The sequence below is a fragment of the Camponotus vicinus genome, unplaced genomic scaffold (assembly GCF_025532165.1).
Source record: "Camponotus vicinus isolate PSW18456_S1 unplaced genomic scaffold, iyCamVici1.0 SCAF_5, whole genome shotgun sequence".
Taxonomy (NCBI): Eukaryota; Metazoa; Arthropoda; class Insecta; order Hymenoptera; family Formicidae; genus Camponotus; species Camponotus vicinus.
The window spans coordinates 20,525,397-20,545,518 of NW_028141977.1; the positions used below are offsets into that span (position 1 = coordinate 20,525,397).

The following is a 20,122-nucleotide window of genomic DNA, read 5'->3' on the forward strand; positions in this document are numbered from 1 at the left end:
AAGAGAACGAATTACATCCAGCAACGTCAGATTCCGATTCTGAGTAGCATGCGATAGCATGACGCACACAAGCATCTACCGTGTGCGTGTACGCTCGGGACTTCAGGTTACGTCGATCAATGGGAAAGAAAACAAACGTATTATTTTTTGACTTCTTCTCTCAAGTAATTATGAGAGTCCCAAAATTTCTGAACTGACAAGTTGGCGATCTTAATTATCAATCGTGTCTCATAAATTATTATACATATATTATTATACATTATATCTTTTATACTATTATGTATCTAATATTACATACGGAAATTTAGTATTACATATAAATAAAGCACTATTCTTCAGAGAAATCATTGTGATTGGTGAATAACGTTTAATTTAATAACCTATCTCAACAGTGATCAACCGTACTAAAGATCCTATATAAGAGTCAGGTGATTGGTCGCATTCAGCGGACTCGACCGCTAAGTAGCAATCGATTGGTTTCTACTTTCAGGACCGACCAATCAGTGTCGAACTACGTCGGAAAATCTAGTAATATTGCCCAACTGTTGAGTCCGCTGAACGCGGCCATTGACCTTCACAATCTTTCCAACAAAAAATACACATAAAACCCACTGTCACGCGATTGGCTGTCAAATAGAAAAATTTTCGGAACTTTAAAAACTCTCTATTCGATAACCAATTGCGTGTCATTGGCCGCATTCAGCAGACTCAACAGTTGGGCAACATTACTAGATTTTCCGATGTAATTCGACGCTGATTGGTCGGACCTGAAAGTAGAAACCAATCATGTTCGATTGCTACTTAGCGGTTGAGTCTGCTGAATGCGGCCATTGTGTCTACCTGTGTTTTCTCGCTAGAAAGTTACCATCATCACGAAAATGCATGCGTATCAGGATTCTGTGATTGGACGAACAAAGAGCGATGCGTCGAATGAGGAACATGTGTGTGGCACTAGCGTCTATAGGTGCCACGATACAAGTTTTATTGGAATCTGTAACGCGTAAACACGGTGACGAGTGGAAGAGAGAGAAAAGGTGGTAAAGGGGAAAGGAGAAAGCGGAGGAGGAAAATTTCTGGAGAGATCTTGTGATCTCGGAAACAGCTGTACGCTTCTATGGAGAGGCGTAGCGTTCGCCGGTGACGAACGGAACGTGCACGGGATTGTATCACGCGATTCTTCGCATTCCCCACGAGATTCTCGCACGCTCGCGTTGTTATCGATCATATCCCGTGTACGTGTTTATACTTCTCCCTCCTCTCCTGGTTGCCATGTCTAGTCGCGAACCAGTAGCGGGTCCTGACGTACCACGTGATCGCACAGTTTACAAACGGCCGTTGTGATAAACTGCTGAGAACGCGATACTAGTACAAGTACGTAGTGCGCGCGCGTTGTACGTACGTAGAATCTTTGTGCGAAAGGCGAGAAAAAAGGAAAGGGATAGAGAACCCCGCGGACGACTTCCTCGAGACGCTTGTGGTAAGACACCCCCTCGCAGAATTGTCGATCGCAGATCGTAATTGTCACTTTACCGTAAATCTTTAAAATATGGCGCCATAAGTCAGCAAAGTGTGCGTAAAATTATATTCCTCTTCAAAGAAATGTCACGTTTCTCGGTCGCCTAATTCGTGGTTGTCATCGTGAAAATTTTACGTTAAATTAAAGGAATGTTTTCTGTTTATATGTTTAAACTGTTTTTAAAAGACAATATAGTTTAATTAGATTAATTTTTTCTAGATCAGTATAGATGTTTTAAATTTACGATAAATATAAAGCGATTTTTGTAAATTGCTTTTCTTCGTAGAAATTTTAAAATCGACCTCGTGTCTCAATTTGCAAATTTTTAAACTTGAATACAATTTTGTAAAAATAGAGTAGTTAAATATGCAAAGACATTATCTTAAATTATTAATATATAAAAGTAAATAAATTGTGACTTTTTTTATTGCTTTGATGTTGAAGCTCTGTTGTCTTTCATTATATTTATATATGCATATTCATAAGGAACATGGATGATGATATGATGGGTCTATGGAATGTTATCCACATGGTTCAAGAATAAAAATATGAAGAGTAGTGGACAGAAAGAAGAACCTGAAGATAAAAGAAAGTATGTTTTCTTTTCGGATCCAGATGTTGTTGCTAAACGTGCCGAAACTTCTGCCATTGTGAGTGACTTTTGTTATTTTTTTGTCTCATATGTACATGTTAAATTCTATAAACAATTTTTTTTATTTCAGACAGCACAAATTAAATTAGATTTGGAAACACAACAGCAAACTATTGAAAATCAATTGACCCACTTACAAACTTCTGCATTTGACATAAAGAGTTTGGAAAATTTGTTATCGTATCATCCTGTACAGCCATATCCTTTTCCATTTATTAGCGCAGTGAAACAGAAACTTGCTTTAGGAGATTGTATTAATACTGGCTCAAAAACGTACGATCCAAATTCTCAAGCAAAAAGTTTGACTTCTTCAGTGTTAAAAGCAAAAGGTACACAGAATTTGTGTCAAATTGTACAGAAAATGGATTATATCAAACCACTGAAAGTTCCAGATTTGAAAATTTCTCCAAAAACATTGGATTTCTCCAGTAGAGATAACTCTGTTTCAAAGGAACTGCCTTCAACAAAGTCTGAAATAATTGCAAAAGAATTTGCACATGATAGATCCGACAGAACACTAAGAACTGGTGATAAAGTACAAAGAAAATTAGACTTTTTCTTTCCAGATGGATCATCAATTATTAATTGCGAAAACATAGAACCATTGAAAGCACCAAATGTGTCCATAGCATCTAATTTATGCAAAAAGAAGGATCATGTTAGAGATAGTTCCAGGGAAAAGGAAAATAAATCTAAAAGGATGAAAAAAGACGATTCTTTGTGTGCAAAGAGGGATGAATCTGTGCGAGAGCATATAAAACGCAGTCGAAGTCCAAGACATATTTCCAGAAAAGATTCAAGCAATATAAGTAATGTAAGATTGCAAAATGATAAATCATTTCATGCTACAAAGAATAATGATTTTCTGTCGATGAAATTAAAAGACAAAAATGTTTTAATTTCCACTGCTAAAAAAGATAATGATAAAAGACAAAAATTCTTTAATGCACAGTCTGTGGAGTTAAAAGATAATTCTGTAGACTCCAAAGGTCGAGTATCAAGCAGTGAACCACTGGTCATTTCGTCAGATAAAGTTACATTGAGAGACAATAACAATAGTGTTTCATGTAACAATACTGAAACTAAATCTAAAGATATTTGCCATATGCTGCAAAGATCTGAGATAGAAAACTTGAAATCAGATTCAGATATATCTAATCATACATTTGATTTAGATAATAGACAATTGAAGGAAGATAAATCAAATAGTATCTATAAGGAGCAAATAAAGAGAGTATTTGATAAAAATAAAATTTTGAGTAGCAGACTTGAGGGAAAACAACATAACATTAATTCGGAACAATCAGAGGACATTGGATCCATGTCTGAAACAAATAGTTCCAAGAATTGTGTTTATCATATAAATTCTATGCCACCAAAAAGTAAGGATCTCGAAATGGTTGCAGAAATTAAACAGAACATTAATTTTGCTAGATCAATTAAAACTGACGAGCTTAAATATGCGGAACATTCTGAGGCACACCTCACAAGCACAAGTACTAAAAAGAACGAGGAATCGTATTCTCAGAGTGTTGGTACAAGTAAAGAAACAACTAATGATGATTCGAATAATGTAGATGTTAGTAGTACACTGCCAGAAACATTATTCGATCCTAGAAGAATCTCTTTTAGGGACGGCTATTCCCAACAAGAATTTAATGATTTAATTACACCAGAAAAAATAAATCTTGTCAAAACTAAACGAAGAAGAAACTTGATACCAAGTAGTGATTCAGAAGTGGATGCAAGATGTCCAAAGTATAAGCCAACAGTAAAATCTGAAAAGGAACAAGAGGAAGGACAATTGGTAAGTATATAAATGCATATTATAAATATAAATGCATATTATATGTCTATTCTTATATATAATCATAATAATAATGTATTTTTAATGAGGTAAAAGTATATTTAAAAAAATTTTAGATGCATCCAAAAGCTTTACATAAGCAATTTCAAGCAGAACTGCAGCTTTACGAAACTTTCAACGAGTCTCTTAGGCAAGTCATAGATGTTGAAAAATGTTTATACAATACTAAATGCGAACAAGAAAAAAAGAATTTGCAAAAAAATGAAGAATTGGAAAAAATCATTGAAGATGGATGTATAGTTGCTGCAGTTGACAGTAATACTGTTGAGAAAGGTAATCAGTCTATTTTTATTAGTACAATTATTCGTTCAAGAACATTATTAGAGAACTTAATAAATATCGGAAATATTTTTTTATGACAGCAAGAAATTTGATTGACTATTCGAAAAAAAATGTCACCGACATATGGAGACCAAGCGACGAAGCACATTTTAATGGAAAGTATTATGTTCCAACAAATCAAACTAATGTCGTCGAATCAGCGATTATTAATTACGGAAATAAAGCGGCGGTCAAGGTGGCGGAAGTACAAGCTAAAACAGTGCACGATATAGCGACTCAAACGAAACAAAAAAACACGCAGAACAAATTATCGGAAATTATTGAAAAGTTATATGAACAATCGTCTTCGGTGGAAAATGATATTGCCGAACACTCTTTAAATTCGATTGAGCAATTCGAGAATTTAGACCAAATAGAAGATATATCAGTACCGAGCAGAATAAGAACCATGTCGGAGATTAGTTTACATGAAACTACCTCGTCGATAAAAACGGAAACTGGGACTGAAATTAGTATTTCAACCCGAGATGTAACGTTTTCGATTAATCAATATTTGGATTTAGAGGTAATTATATTTTATTATATATATAATATTTTATTTTATACTATATTTTTTAATGTTATATATATATATATATATATATATATATATATATATATATATGTACACGTATTTCTAATTATATACATATTAATTGAGTATTCAATTACTTTTTTCTTTTTTAGATAGAACAGCTTATAAGAGATGAGAACCATCGATGCAATAAAATGGAAGAGTTGTTAAAATCTCGAGAAAAAACATTGAGCGACAAAACTAAAAAACTGATGCAGTTGGAAGAACAGAAACGTGCGTTAAGAGATACGGGACAAGACAGTCGTTCCGTAAAAAAGAAACAGAGAGCTCTACTTTTAAAATTGCAACAAGAAGCGGAATATCTTTGCAAGTAAGTGATATTTGCATAATTCTACATTACATATAAATATATTTGTACTAAAATGTATTATTTATTAATAGGATAAAAAAATTGCACCAACAAGCAAGCCAGGAACGAATGGATATGTTACGAAAACAAAGAAATATGTTTAATCCAGAAATGTCGACGAGAAATATTTTAACGAAATTAAAAAGGAGTGCCGATAGTCAATCACCGAGAAGATTATCAGGTCCTATGAAGGGTTACGACATACGCAGTAATAGTTCTAGGAGCTCTGTGATTGAATCGGATAAATCTCAGCATGATTGCTCTAATATAGAACCACAACAAGGATCCGAGAGTGACGTACACTCGATCAAGCTTGACTTAATCAAATCCGACGACGTGGCTAAAAATAAAGAATTACGAGAAAAGGATCCCATGTCACCGAAAAGAAGCGATATATCGATGCACGAGCTAAGGTCTCGAAAATATGAAGAAAAAATGCCCAGAGCGGATATTTTGCAGCGGAAGCAAAATCAGCGTAACATGGAGTCGAAACGAATTCAAGGCCATCCTATGAACATAAAACGTCTTTTGGAAAATCAGGAATCATCGATTGGAACGTCGAAAATAGAATTAATAAATGCGTCAGTACTTGATCATGTAAAATCCGAATCCGATACGATAGTGGAAGAATTGTCTAAGAAATCGAAAACGTCACAAGCAGTAGATCTTTCCATGCAAACTGCGACCGTCGCGAAAGAAAAAGACTCAACTTCTAATATCATAACCGCTAGCAATGAATCTATAGAGGAAGAGATAAACACGATAGCTCAAGATACTGTCTCCAAAACGACACAATCGTCGCAAATTTCTGAAGATATATTGCAGACAAATACAAGTAAAAGTTCTAAAAAGATTGATAAATCTGTAATGAGCGATAGAGACATATCTAAGAAGTCACAATATAATGATGAATTAAATGCGAATTCTAAACACAAGAATTTCAAATATCAAAAAATGAAATCACCTTCTAATACACTAACAGAAAATATATTACAATCCAAATCAAGTTCTCGTTTATCCAATGAACTTAAACATCAGGATAAACGAATACAACTTGAGCATGAATTGCTTCACTTAGATAGTAATAATAAAAGTTCAATTTTAGGCGAGTTAGATTTTAATGTAAGCCAAGAATTGCTTCAGACACCTGTCAAGCATTCAAAACTGATAAAAGATAAAAACTTAAAATTAAGTGAAACACCTAACAATTATAAGAGTAAGGAAAATGTATTTAGTCAAATCAACAGAAAGCTTGAACATGATGAGAGTTGCAGAAACAAACAAAATACGTCCACGTCTCAAATCAGCACTTTTGCCATTTCTCATCGTAGTTCTAAGGAAAGCGAGAAAAATTTATCAAAATCTGTAGTCGTTCGATCGCAAGACAGACATTTAGAACAGTAAGTAACACGTAATACATATGGTTATGTGCGAATTTTTTTTCTCCCTTTACTCTTTATTTTTTTTTTATAAACATTCTGACATATTATTTAGCGCGAAAAAAGTGCAGATATGAAAACATATGTTCTGTTAATAAAATCTTGAATCACTAAAGTTATGTGTCAGGAAGTCTAATAATAAACTATGCATTCGCGCCAGATCGAGTAAAGCATTGTAAAAATAGACTCTCTGCAGAGAGGCAGTCCGCATGATGGGCATGCACATGCATATTCTTGGAGTTGTACATTTTTTTCTTCTGTTCTCTTCAGAATTTTAATCGCGCGCGAAACTGCACTGGCATCGCGTAAGAATTGCATCAAGGAGTGGATGGCGTGGCACGCGAGATTAAGAGCGGAAGAAGACCGTGTGAATCGTATGGAGCAAGCGGCATTTAAACTTGTTGCAACTTATTCCAATGTCTTGAATCAGCAAGGTAATATAAAAGCTTCATCGCTTAAGAAAAATTCAATTTTATAATAATTTAATGATAATATGCTTGCTAATGAATTTAATATTGAAATTTGCAAGTCACAATAATCACAATTCAAATTTTAAAGTTTTAAGAAAAATAAAATTAGTACTGGAACTTTTTTAAAATATTATGATTATCATAACAAATTCTTTTTTTAAATATTTATTAAATGTAGTTTTTTTCATAATTTCAAACTCTAATCACATAAAGTCTGTGTTCTTCTATAGATAGTACTATTTCGTCCGATACAAGCGATGTCGAGGGCAGGATAGGATATCTTACTGAAAAATTAGAGGAACGACGCATCGAAATGGCGCGTTTAAAAAGGGAAGCTAAGAAGGAGACGAAAAAACAACTACGTGCTCTGGAAGCAAACCTACTGAATCAAATTAAAGTAAGTGTATATAGAGGTAATTATCTAATTATATTCTAAAAATTATACTTCTAAAAAATTACCGTTTTTCTTTAACAGAAATACGACATGACTATCCACGAAATGCGCAAAAAGTTGGAAACGAAGAAAACTAAAGAAACCGACAAATTAGCTATAGAACCAAAGTCATTGGCTGAATTCAAAGTACCTGAAATACCACTAAAGAGAATACAAAACATTTATAAGAGCAGCGATTTATTGAGATCTAAATCGGAATCTGATCTTTTAATAACGAGAAATCAACAAAAAGATCCCTTAAAAGGTCTTTTGTTTACAACTCCTATAACATACGATGATAAATATGAAAAGAATAGTTCTAAAAAATCTATAAAATACACGGACACCAAGAGCACAAATATTTCAGAATCAAATGACACTAATCAAATCGTTTCCGACGAATATACATCGACAGAAGTTTATGACAAAATTCGAACAACTTCAATGTTATCGACTACAAATGATGCACATTTGGAAAAATACGTTCTTTCTAAGGAAATGCAAATCGAAGAATCCGGTATTACCAGGACAAAACAAAGTAGTATATCCAGCAGTGTTGAAGATGTTGAAACGAATCTCGATACAGCAAAATCGGAATCGGAAGTGCGAACATTATCGGATGCAAGATCTGTAGATCATAGTACCATTAATACCGAATCTACTAATAATGGATTAATGACTAATGTCGATCGATCCCAGCCAAAGATGAATCTCTCGATACAATCTGAGATTCAAGAAATAGGAAATGACAGTATAAAATCTATTTCAAGTAAATCCAACTACTCCACGGAAAGTACTGCGCGTACAGTCGCTGATTCCGATATACTTACTTATTCAAAGAAATTGGACTTTTTGCAATTAAATAATAAGAATCTGAGCGAAGATATAAGCGCTATTGAAAATGGTATTAAAGTGTTTTCGGAAATCATGTCGCGTTTGAACGAATCGAATGAAAAGTCTAAAATAAACAATGAAAGAGATACATCGCAGGATATAACAGAGATAATATCTAAATCAGTTTTTAGCGATAAAATTGTTGATATTGCAAATGAGGAGAAGCATACGACATCGGGTAAAACTAATACCGACTCTCTTTCTATTTCGACAAATAATGAAAAATCAAAATCTCCTAAATCAAATGATTTGAGTTACGATAATAATAAGTCGGACGAAATAAATAGTGAAATATCGGCGATAATTTCGGAAGAAGTTCAGCTCTCCGATTTAGATCGTGAAATTGATTACGAAGCTAAAAGCAAAGAGATTATGAATGAAATAGAGAAATCGATAATATCAGAACAAATTAAAATAGTTCACGATGATTATAACGCAGTAACTTCGGTGTCAGAAAATGAAGACAAAGATTTGTTAAATGATTTAGCCTCGGAGCTCGAAGTAAAATCGATTTCTGAGATTTTTTCCAAAATGTCAGAAAACAGAAGAAATCTCGATCGTGCAACGACTACGGCGACGCAAATTATCGATGATTCGAGAAAACGTATAAATGAACGAAGCGTTAATTTAAATAAAGAAAAATTGGAAAAAGATTTTGTAAAAGATCAAACGGAAGAAACATATTCGTTGAAATTTTCCGAACGTCCTCATTCTCCTATCATTGCGGGTCACTGTTCGAAAGAAAATTCCGAAACGCAAAGCAATTTGCAAAGCGTACATAGTGCAGTTCCAAGTCAAGTCTTGCATGTTGCTGCCAGCGAAGATTCAAAATCATCGGATAATATTCCCGAGATGTTGGAAGCAGAAACTGGTATTGATATGAAAATATTAAAGAACCTCGATGAAGATGTTGAAACAAGTACAGTGTTCGATCATAGCAAACATTCAATGGTACTCTCATCTAACGCTAATCAAAATCAATCGCATGCAATTAGCACGGAAAATATTTCTCAGGATAGAGACAATTGGTTAACTTCTGATTCGTTTCAAATCCCGCAAGATGAAGTTAGTACTGGAGAGCAAAACGAAAACTCAAAATCGCACGTAGATCACACAAACAATGCTTCGAATAATTTCTCGAAGAAAAACGTAGAAACACGTTGCGTTGACGACGCTACGAATCCAGAAGTTGAAATTAATTTAGCAAATAACATTAATGAGTCGGCATGTATTCCAAAGGAAGAATCTACTAAAGTCGAAATGCACGACATTACATTCAATAATATATTAACGGAATCTCATGTGATGAAGAGTAATGATGAACTTGATGATATATTAGATATAATTGCTAGAGAAAATAATCGAGGAGAAAGTATCCCTAATAAAGAAAGCGAAAAGCTTGATAACGTTATCTCAGATTCCATGACTGAATTATTAGAGAAAGTTAAAGATATTGTGGAAAATGATGGGGGCAGTGTAGATAATCATTTTAAAGGAATCTTATGCGATATCGGTGTAAATGACGAAACTGAAGTAGTCTCGGATTTCTCATCGTTGAATAACAAAGCGCAAAATAAAACAAATGTAGAAAATATAACCGAAAGTAACGTGGACTTTCCAAGTATGTGTAATGATAATAAATCTAGTAATAGTGAAAAAATAATGGATATTTCGTTACAAGCGGTCGGTGAAACTGGTGATAAATCCGCTGTAAGGGTAAATGTGCACGTCGAAATCGACAACGAAGAAAGCCCACGCGAAGCGATACCGGAAATACAAGAAATTATAATAACAGAACTGGATTCAGATAGCGTGGAAGATAATGTTTTATCGGAACTTGAAATCGATGCTAAGGTTGAATTAGCTGAAGAAGAAGAATCCACCGCAAGCTTAAACGAAAACGAGAATCGGTATACTGTGAAAGAAAAGAAAGATATTATAGAAATAAAAGAATGTTTGGAATCAATTTTGGAACAAGATAGCTCGGATGGCGAGCAATTGGATAATTTAGTGGAAGTTGCTGAAAGCGGATTGGATACTGTAGAAAAAGTCATTGCATCGCCGCGTGACTTTCCTGTAATAGACAATACAATCTTTGTAGATGAAAAAACTGAAGAAAAAACAGATGACACAGCTGGAAAGATTGACAAAATCATAACAATATCGGATACACCGGTAAATGAAAATCTCAACAAAACTTTCGACATATTAAAAGATCCAGAGTATGAAGATATTTCCGAAGAGAGTCTCGAGGTGTCTGAAATTTTAGATAAAACTGATTTTCCGAAAGCAGACATTGCGAGGAAATCTTCCAATTTACCGGATAAATATCAAGCTACGCAGAAATCGGAAGAAGTATTAAGAATATTGGACGAAATTTCGCAAAGATCATCCGATTCTATAAGCAATTCGCAGAAGAATGAGAAGAGTGCTGCACAGAGTGAGACGCAAGAAGAGATCAGTGAGTTACTCGATGCAGAAGTTTCCGCGGAAGATGACAGTCCATCTCCCGAGATAAAAAAGATAACGAGAAGCAAAGTCGAAGAGAAATCTTACAAAGTGGACGATGAATCGAGAAATCGGTTTCTGAAAGAAGTAGAATTACAAGATGAGCAACCGTCAATGGAAGCTATTAGTGATATAGGCTCGCCCGAGGAAAAAGACAGGGCTCCATTGAGATTAGACGCTGATGACGATGACAAATCCACTCGAATAGCATATGAACTGCAGGAACAAGACGGCTCATCCGGTGAATCCAGCGAAGCCGGCGATACTCCAAGAGGTGTTTCTGACATTGAGATGGATTCGCCGAGAGACTTCAACGATTCCAGACTGGACATTGATATCCTGGATGATGATCTATTAAGCGATACTAAAGCCATGACGAATCAAAACGATGTGAAAACCAATTTTCACTCGTCATCTATTGTTGCCACATCCGAGAACGACATTACGGCCATGATTAATAAATTAAAAGGTATTCTCATCATTATGTTATTTTATATACATACATACATTTTGTTCGATATATGAAATTAAAAAAGCATATATAGTAGACGATATATAAAGTCAACTGTAAATTTCTACCATATGAGTTCTCTACATATCTAATGTATGTGAATCAGTATTAGTCCTATAATCAATCGTCCATTTGATTGTACATATTCTTCAAATTTAAAACGCGTTATGTGCTGTCATGAAAATTACAACATTATGATCCAATCAATGTTTTGTTATCGCGTAAATGTTTTTAAACATGCAAAATAATCTAGTTAGAAGATTTTATACGTCGCAAGACAATAATCTTTGAAAGATGCTATTCGAGCAAATAGAGTGAATAGATTGCAAGAATCGAATAACATATTTCAAGCGAAAATCAACATATATGTACATGTTGAGAGATAGTGGATCTTTTCTTTTTCTCTTTACGAATTATTGTTGTACACATTCTCGACTGAAATCATGCGATGCTATTATTTTATGTGGGCTGACCATCATCTGAGAAACACTCTCGATATACATATTTATACGTATCTCGATTTGTACACATTACATATTATATACGGAAACACCTTTTGTATTTTTTTTTTTATAATGGCTGTGTGCTCTCCTGTGCAAAAGCATTGCCTGGTATAGCCATGTGTTGTTTATTTTCAGACAAATAGCAAAGTCGAGATTATATTTATCTAAAGGTAATACACGAAACTACGAATGATACGAACATTGACTTGTTATTATCTCAATGTACTACAATGTCGATGTCGCATGAAATGCTTGATCCTGTGATTATTATTAATCTGTATGCGCGCACAAGAAAGGCCTGTAAATATTATGCATCACAAAACACAATTCAGTTCATCAACTATTTATCTATCTTTCTCTACTCTCTAAATCTCTCTATCAGAAAAAATTGTGTACAGATCGTGTACAGATGTTATATGGAATGTCCAACACCCTGTTATAGCTTTGTACGTGCATTGAAAACATTTGTTTCTCGATATATATTGGACGTTTCCTATTTTTTTTTGCCTCCCTCCTCCCCCCTTGCAACCTTCTTCCCCTTTCCTTAGAGTACAAATTAATCCCCGATGTAATGTGAAGGCTCTCGTGTTGCTTTTCCCGAGGAACTTGTCTCTCGGCCTGTGTCTAGAGTATTTGATCGATATAAATATACATTTCTTCCTCTCTCTATTCCGTACAGCTTCGCTGGAACAACCCGGTCAGGAGGTTGCCGAACTGCAAGCCAAGTTGCTTCGCATCGAACAATTGCAGATCGAGTTGGAGGTTTGTATCTTTTATACTATTATTATGAAATCTACACTTTTATAATAAATAAAATCTTTTTGTCATGAATAAGTAGATTAAATTATGTATACATATTACTTTTATAAGATCAAGAAATTGGAAGCGGAGGAAGTGTCCTTCTATGTCCGAGAAATACCAAATAAACCGCCGCCTCCATACACTCCGCCTGGAGATGGTCGATTATCAGCCTCGCTTGGTTCACCCTCGATGACGCCTGCTGTAATTCCATCCAACGTTGAGGAATTAACGTCGTTTACCGAGAAAGCTACAGTTTTGATATATAACGCTAAACAGGCTGGCGAGGACATTGCGAATCTAGAAGCGCCTGTCGAAATTTACGATTCAATCAAAGACAAAATAAACGAGAACAAGGACAGACGGATATACAACACCTTTCTCTTCGATCTTTGCAAGGAGATTATCGTGGAAGTCTTTCGGGCAGAGTACGAGAAACCTGGCCCAAGCTGGACGAAACCGAACGTGAAGACGAAACCTGCGATGAAGATTCCGAAAACTGTGGAGGATCTCGTCGAGTACGTTAACCAGGAAGTCGCCACGTTGTTTGGTTTCAAAACGAAACTGCAACGAGAGAACATGGTGATGCGTTGGAGCAGGAAACGTAGGGACCGCGTTGACGAGTTGCTGGCGAGAGAAGCCCAAGCCGAAGAAGACGAATGGACAAAGTTTCATCATGACGAATTGGTGGTAAAGAACGGACTTACGGTAGCTATACTGGATACCCTCGTGATGGAAACAGCAAACATAGTGAAAATAGCGTACGGTAAGAAAAGAAGAATAATGGTGTAACAATCATAACATTTGAATAGAGATATTTATCATATTTTGCAGTATGATATTAGTAAAAATGGAGACAAGGGATATATAAGTATCCTTTCATGTTTTTTTTCTCAGGACTGCGTTTCTCACGTTACATTCTCATTTTTATTTATTAACAGTGTCTTGTAACGTGTAACATATAGGCTGGTTCCTATTTATTTGTTGACTATACAATTTGTTGCTTTTTTCTTTTTTACCGAGCTGATACGTATGTGAATGTTCAAATACAGTAAAAAAACAAATCGCAATGGAATAATGAGAATGAAAAGAATCGCAAAGAAATAATGAGGACTATGTGAACAAAACAGAAAGATAAAAGTATAATAATACTAGCCATTAATATATTCTATCCACAGAATTTTCGATAATCAAATGCTCTAGGTCAGTTTATAAAAACTTTATCTCTTGTTAACACAGCGTATTTGACGAGTGTTTAGCGTTTAATGATAATTACATATACGGGCTATCATAAAACAATTGACACATAAGAAGTGATGTATGTTCTGTTTCTATTCGAAAATGACAAGTATTCATCACTGAATATAATTGTAGAGCATTTTGTTCAATTTATCTCGCATAGAATTGATAGCAGACGTACAATCTTTTGCTCTGCATGTTTTATACTTTATCATTTACACTGTAGTTTTAATCGAAATTGTACAATATAATTATACATCACACGCATCACTGCGCAATTTATGCTCTCGTTGCACTATAATTGAACGAAATGCTCCCTCGATTGCTGTGTATGTAAAACATATTTTAGCGAAACGTATAGCATAAGTAAATCGGTAAATCTCGCAATAAGTCACAAAAGTTGGGGACAACGGTCATATGTGCTCAATTACTTGTAATGAAATTAACAAAATTCAAACGGAAAGACTGACATTTTGGGGCCATTTTGATCGAAATTATAAACCGTTAAATCAAATACACATAGATCGAAATTGTAGTAAACATCGGCTATACAGGGTGAGGTGCATAAATATTTTATCTCTGAAAATACATTTCCTCCTCCCCCCCCCTTTCTCTTTCTTTTTTGTCATTATTTTTAAATATTTTAAATTATGACGTTTTATATACTTCTCCTGCATATCGGTTTTTGTGTCGAACGAATTCGAAAGATTAATCCTTTAAATAAAACATTGATATAGCCCCTAGAATCGTGTAGTTGTGTACAATCGAATCCTATATAATACATTACGTTACATTTATTATTATCGACGCAAACTATCTAATTTCATTTATTGATGGACTGATAATCGATCGATGTACGTTTTAATTTGATCGCATGTCGCGTCGCGATCGATGCAATTCCGTTGCACTTAGTTTTATGTTTATGGTTGTGATGTAAATGTAAGGCTTGCAGGAATGTGCGATGGTAACGTACATTCAAACATTGTAGTGCGCGAATGCAGCTTTCGTAATTTTTCATTCAATGTCATCTTCGTGAATGTACGCTATCTCCAAGTTCTTGTACGCTTTAAAGATGTAAATACTGCAGCGCTCAAGTGCTCATCGTCCAGCGATGTTCCTATATACATGTGGGTAACATTGCTCTTTTAATTGATTTTAATTGTAACTTTTTATTAAAACTTTTATACGCGTCCGCGCGAACCGCCCTGAAGAACCTTCTTCCGTTTGCAGGGTACTCTTCTTAGCGTTATTCACAATCCTCTTTACATTAGCCGTTCTCGGCCATGTCTGTAGTTGTTACAGAGATTGTTCGCATATGTAGTGTTGATTATGTACTTAATTAAGGTATAATATATTTTATAATAAACTTTTTCGGAAAAAGGACATTTTTAATTACCTATTGCGTGTAAAAAATAAATAAGAAAAATTAATATATTAATATATTTATTAAAATAAAACGCGGTAAAAAATCTTTTAATGTTTTATAAATAAATTATTACAATTTATTTATAAAGCATTAAAGTTTTATCTTTTAGGGGACACTTAAAATTTAATTATTCTTATGGTGCGCGGAATTAAATAAAACTTAAAGTGATTAGATTATATAAAATGTCTCTAAATTATAATACCATAGTTAAAAAGAGTGATTTTTCATAATAAAAATTCACAAATCTGAAAATGTAAAATAAAATTCTTTTGTATAAAGAATAGTTTAGAAAATGATTTCTAAGGAAATAATTTTGAAAAGTGAAAAATTAATATATTAATTCCTGTACAAATATAAATGATACAATAAAAATGTATATTCATAAAATATATGTAGAAGATTCATAACATTATTATGGAAAATAAGCTTACACAGAAAAATAAATAGGTAGGCTTTATAGTATTATATTATTTTAATGAGATTCATCCATTCACAAGCGTACAAGATTTTATATAATTACAAAGTATTTTTTTTTATTATATAACTTGATTAATAATGCGACAGATTTTTCCATGTTATTTCGTACAGAGTATATCTGTGAGTCCTCAAACTGAAGTCCAATAATACTACATAAACTTTCTTAATTGAGAGTCAGAAATAACAATTTTATAAATAGATAAGATATAATTGCGGATTTTTTATTAATATTAGGCAATATATATACTCTTATAATTTTTTTAAATGTTTTTCATTTAAAAATGTATGAAAGAAAAGTTAGGAGAGAAACTTAGCAAAAGAGGATAAAACTTGTATCTACAGTTATTATATCATTGCACATTTGTTTTATGAAATAATATAATTTGTGATATTATCGGAAGATTGAAATAAATCATTTGCCTTAGAGCATATGATACATCATCATACAACAAAATCTATGATAGACTAAATAGATGCAAACTAATAAAAAATATAAGAAAATATATATATATAACGTATATATTATATATATATAAATATATATGTATGTATATATAAATACATGTATATATACACATATATACGTATGTATGTATGCATATATATATGTATGTGTGTATCATATCAATAGTAGCAAGATCGTTTCATAATTTGCCGTTTCAATAATATAGAATACGTGAAAATGACTAGATTCGATTCTGAGAAGCTGTTCTTTAATGCTTCATCATCGAGCAAAAGTTTAATATACATACATGCATGCATCGATAGCATTGGAATATATCGCACGTATATTAAGCTAAAGTTCGTCAAGTACAAATGTCAGCCAAAAGACTAGCATTTGGCAAGCTTGGTCGAGTCTTTTGCTGTTTCAGTGTAAGAAAGGAAGAAGCCTTCTTGTCTATCAAAGTCTTTTGCTAAACACTCTGATGCTGATTCGTATCATCGATCTACAAAGCACAAGTTCTCCTATATTTCTTTATCTCTGCCTATAACGAATAAAATTGGTATTGGACTAGATTGTTCCATCGAAAATCGTACAGCTTATGCTTGTCATTGTCGTCGCTATTCTAAGCTATATATGCATAAAACTGATGTGATTTATCAGTACCAGTGAATGTGTACAAGAAAACATTGATCACTCGTTATCGATTATTCTTATTACAGCTGTTATAGTATTGAAAGATTCTCAATGCGTTCCAATGCTCCGGAAGTAAAATTCGCCAGATTATATAATCTCTACGAATCGGCGACATATCTTCGCAATTTACTGTCTCCGTGGATTATCGCCGTCCTTCGATCCTTCGCCAGTATCATCTGCATCTCTCGGATAATCTTTAGAATTTCTGTCTTTGAAATCGCGAGAATGATAATAATGATTACTCTCCCTTCGTGATGCTTGACCTCTAAACTTGCGATTATTGCCGTCACGACCGTAATTGCGATATTCGCGTGATCGGTACGATGGCGACTCGAAGCAATTAGTCGCTTCTGCTGATCTTACGCTACCATTCTGGAGTTGGGGTAAAACGGTCGAATCGCCCGTATCGGCCTGATGATCTTGCTTTTCATGCCGATTTGCATTGTATCTGTAACAAGATTTTATTATGGATTTTTTCTTTTAATTTTTCATAATCCATTGCATCAAAGATACATATTTCAAAGACAACACTTCCATATGAAATAAGTTTTAAATTTATACGGGAATAAAATTTTGTAAAAACTTGGCGATACCTCGATGATCTGCGATGCCAGTAACTCGGTATCGGTAATGGTGGAAATTTACGAGAATTCTGTTCCTGCATTGTTGTACTTGTAGGCGAAACACGGCTATGATGACTGTTGTTACCATCGCGAGAGCGTCCGCCTCTGCTGGAGCTGGCATTATTTGCCGAAGACGCTCTTAGCGAAGCTATCTCCTTCTTCTGATCCATGTTTTCCTTGTGCAATCGCTTTACCATCGCGTATGATTCCTCCAAAAGTACAACCAGACTTGCTTGTACAGGATCTCCGACTTGAACTCCCACATCTGTCGTTTCGATCTTATTCTTTTGATCTTTGTCCAACTTTCTGCAGAAGAGAAAAGTATTAGCTTATCTTTCGCACGAAGAATCTTTCAAGTATAAAGCAAACTGACTTTTTCTGCTGTTCTATAATGCTCGACAAATATTGGTTATGTGTTTTTGCCTCATGTAATGACGCCTTAATATCTTGTAAATCTTTCTCCAAAAGCTCCACTTGCAGAGGAGTTACATTGACACATATTGGGCTATTCTGTAAGTATAATTTATATAAATCTCAATTTTTTAGAAAAAATATTCTTTAAAAAAAGAAAAATATTAGAAAGAAGCATGTATAAATATCAAATATTCAAAACAATCTATTATATAGATACCTTTGATTTTGCAAACCCATTTCCATTATCTTCAGGCGAAGAAGGACTGCTAGCCGCATTGCAATGTGCTCTTTTAGAAAATACTAATTGAAACTGTAAATCTATAAAAAAGTTTATAAAAAAATTAAAAGCGAGATACTTGAAGGAAGCAAGAATGATTTCTATTACCTCTATTTCTTTGGCGCAAAGACTCTATTTCTTGATGTAAAGCAACCAGAGTTGCCTGATGCTGTTCTTGTAAAAATTTCATGTTCTGCTCAAGCTGCACCACTCTGTCTATATTTAGGCTTTGATGCCTAACATGTGCGAAACCATCATTTCTTTCATTCAAAGAAACCAAATCAGGTGGTGCTTTCTTTCCCTATAAAAATGTAAAAATGTGATCTTACATACTTATAATTAAAAGCTTGGAGCCTTTTTTATTACAGTATGCAAATATTATATTACATTATTATAATATTGCTTTACAATGTCTGCAAGATTTTATGTTATTTATTTATGTGATTTTAGCAATATGTTTATACAAGAAAATAACACCAACAAAAGACACATATAAGTATATTTTAATGAAATTAAGAATAATTTTTATGCAATAAATTTAGAAAAACTAGCATATAAAATATATTAATATAAAAACATTTACTTACTTGAGGAAAGGGCACTGTTGGTAGTTTCATCAACACTTTGGATGTCATTTTTATAAGTTTGTCGTTACACAAACTAAAGTTTGTTTAATCGCTTTCCTCTTATCTATTTATATAGTATTTATTATTCTCACAGTGGAATATCTTACATTCAACGCATCAGCACAATTGTATAGTCTAAATTTATTAGCGTAAATAAAGTTTCTTCAAGTATTTTATCATAAGCAATCTAGGAGAAGAAACATAATTTTATAATTAGCATTATTCTTAAAAATCTAGATTTTTTTTTTAACAAAGTATTCTAATTTACTCGACTTTGCAAAAATTTATACCGTTTCTCGAAAATGTAAATCCAGAAATCACTTTACATTATCCGTTTTAAGTCTCATGAAATAATTAAAAAGAAAATGACGGATGAAAAAATCAATTAAAATCTTGTAAATACTCGACGACTCATTTTCAAATTGATCACGCTGCGAAAATAATACAATTATCAACGCGTGTTCTTCATGCGACTATCGCGGAAGGGATAATTGAAAATTGCAGAATTCAAAAACATTCCTCATTCGAATATCACGGCATACGCCATGTAAGACGAGTCTTAACTCTCCCAAGAATTAACGATCACTGGAAAATCACGAGGACGGAACGAAAAGACTTCGACGCGTTGGTTCGATAAATAGCGCTGCATGAGTATCGAGAGATATTTGAGAAAAACAATCTCACGCAGATCAAGATACCTCACCGAACGTGTTTGAGCTTGCGAAAGGTTCGATAGGACGAAAAGCGGATGAAAATTGCGAGCGCAGCGAAATCCCAAGATTGAATGAGAACGTCCTGCGCGCACATCGTGACGTCACGTCGCGCCGATTGGCCGGCGACGTTTGACACATGGCGCGTTTCGAAATCGGACATTTGAATAATTCCCACGCGATTCCCTCGGAATCGTCATTCTTCCGGCGATCGCGAGAAACGTATCGTCAAAAGATCAATCCCTCGACACGCAATTTTATCCAAGCAACGTTATCGCGAGCCCCGACGCGAACTGTCAACGATTCCGCGGCCGCGTTCGAATCTCGCGCGCTTTC

The 20,122-nt window shown here is 34.1% G+C and overlaps 2 protein-coding genes across 5 annotated transcripts; one reads left to right on the forward strand and one right to left on the reverse strand.

Annotated features, from left to right (window-relative positions):
• Positions 1-940: 940 nt before the first annotated feature.
• On the forward strand, positions 941-15,475 carry LOC145971379 (uncharacterized). 2 transcript variants are annotated; one of them, XR_014438864.1, is made up of 13 exons: positions 941-1,477; positions 2,003-2,166; positions 2,239-3,975; positions 4,092-4,308; positions 4,398-4,882; positions 5,044-5,261; positions 5,333-6,700; positions 7,010-7,173; positions 7,440-7,606; positions 7,685-11,513; positions 12,194-12,228; positions 12,738-12,820; positions 12,929-12,982. XR_014438864.1 is itself a non-coding variant. In XM_083098963.1 (12 exons), the coding sequence occupies exons 2-12, from the start codon at positions 2,035-2,037 to the stop codon at positions 13,646-13,648; spliced, it is 9,120 nt and encodes a 3,039-aa protein (XP_082955089.1). In that variant the 5' UTR covers positions 945-1,477; positions 2,003-2,034; the 3' UTR covers positions 13,649-15,475. The 2 variants fall into 2 exon arrangements, 1 of the variants encoding a protein (XP_082955089.1); XM_083098963.1 differs by lacking the exon at positions 12,194-12,228 and having other exon boundaries at positions 945-1,477; positions 12,929-15,475.
• A 499-nt stretch (positions 15,476-15,974) lies between these two features.
• LOC145971386 (uncharacterized) lies at positions 15,975-19,903 on the reverse strand. 3 transcript variants are annotated; one of them, XM_083098991.1, is made up of 7 exons: positions 19,780-19,903; positions 19,038-19,263; positions 18,559-18,751; positions 18,391-18,491; positions 18,133-18,269; positions 17,730-18,065; positions 15,975-17,584 (listed from the first exon to the last, which is right to left on the reverse strand). In XM_083098991.1, the coding sequence occupies exons 2-7, from the start codon at positions 19,083-19,085 to the stop codon at positions 17,263-17,265; spliced, it is 1,137 nt and encodes a 378-aa protein (XP_082955117.1). In that variant the 5' UTR covers positions 19,086-19,263; positions 19,780-19,903; the 3' UTR covers positions 15,975-17,262. The 3 variants fall into 3 exon arrangements, with proteins under 3 accessions (XP_082955117.1, XP_082955118.1, XP_082955116.1); XM_083098992.1 differs by having other exon boundaries at positions 19,775-19,891; XM_083098990.1 differs by having other exon boundaries at positions 19,367-19,868.
• Positions 19,904-20,122: the final 219 nt, after the last annotated feature.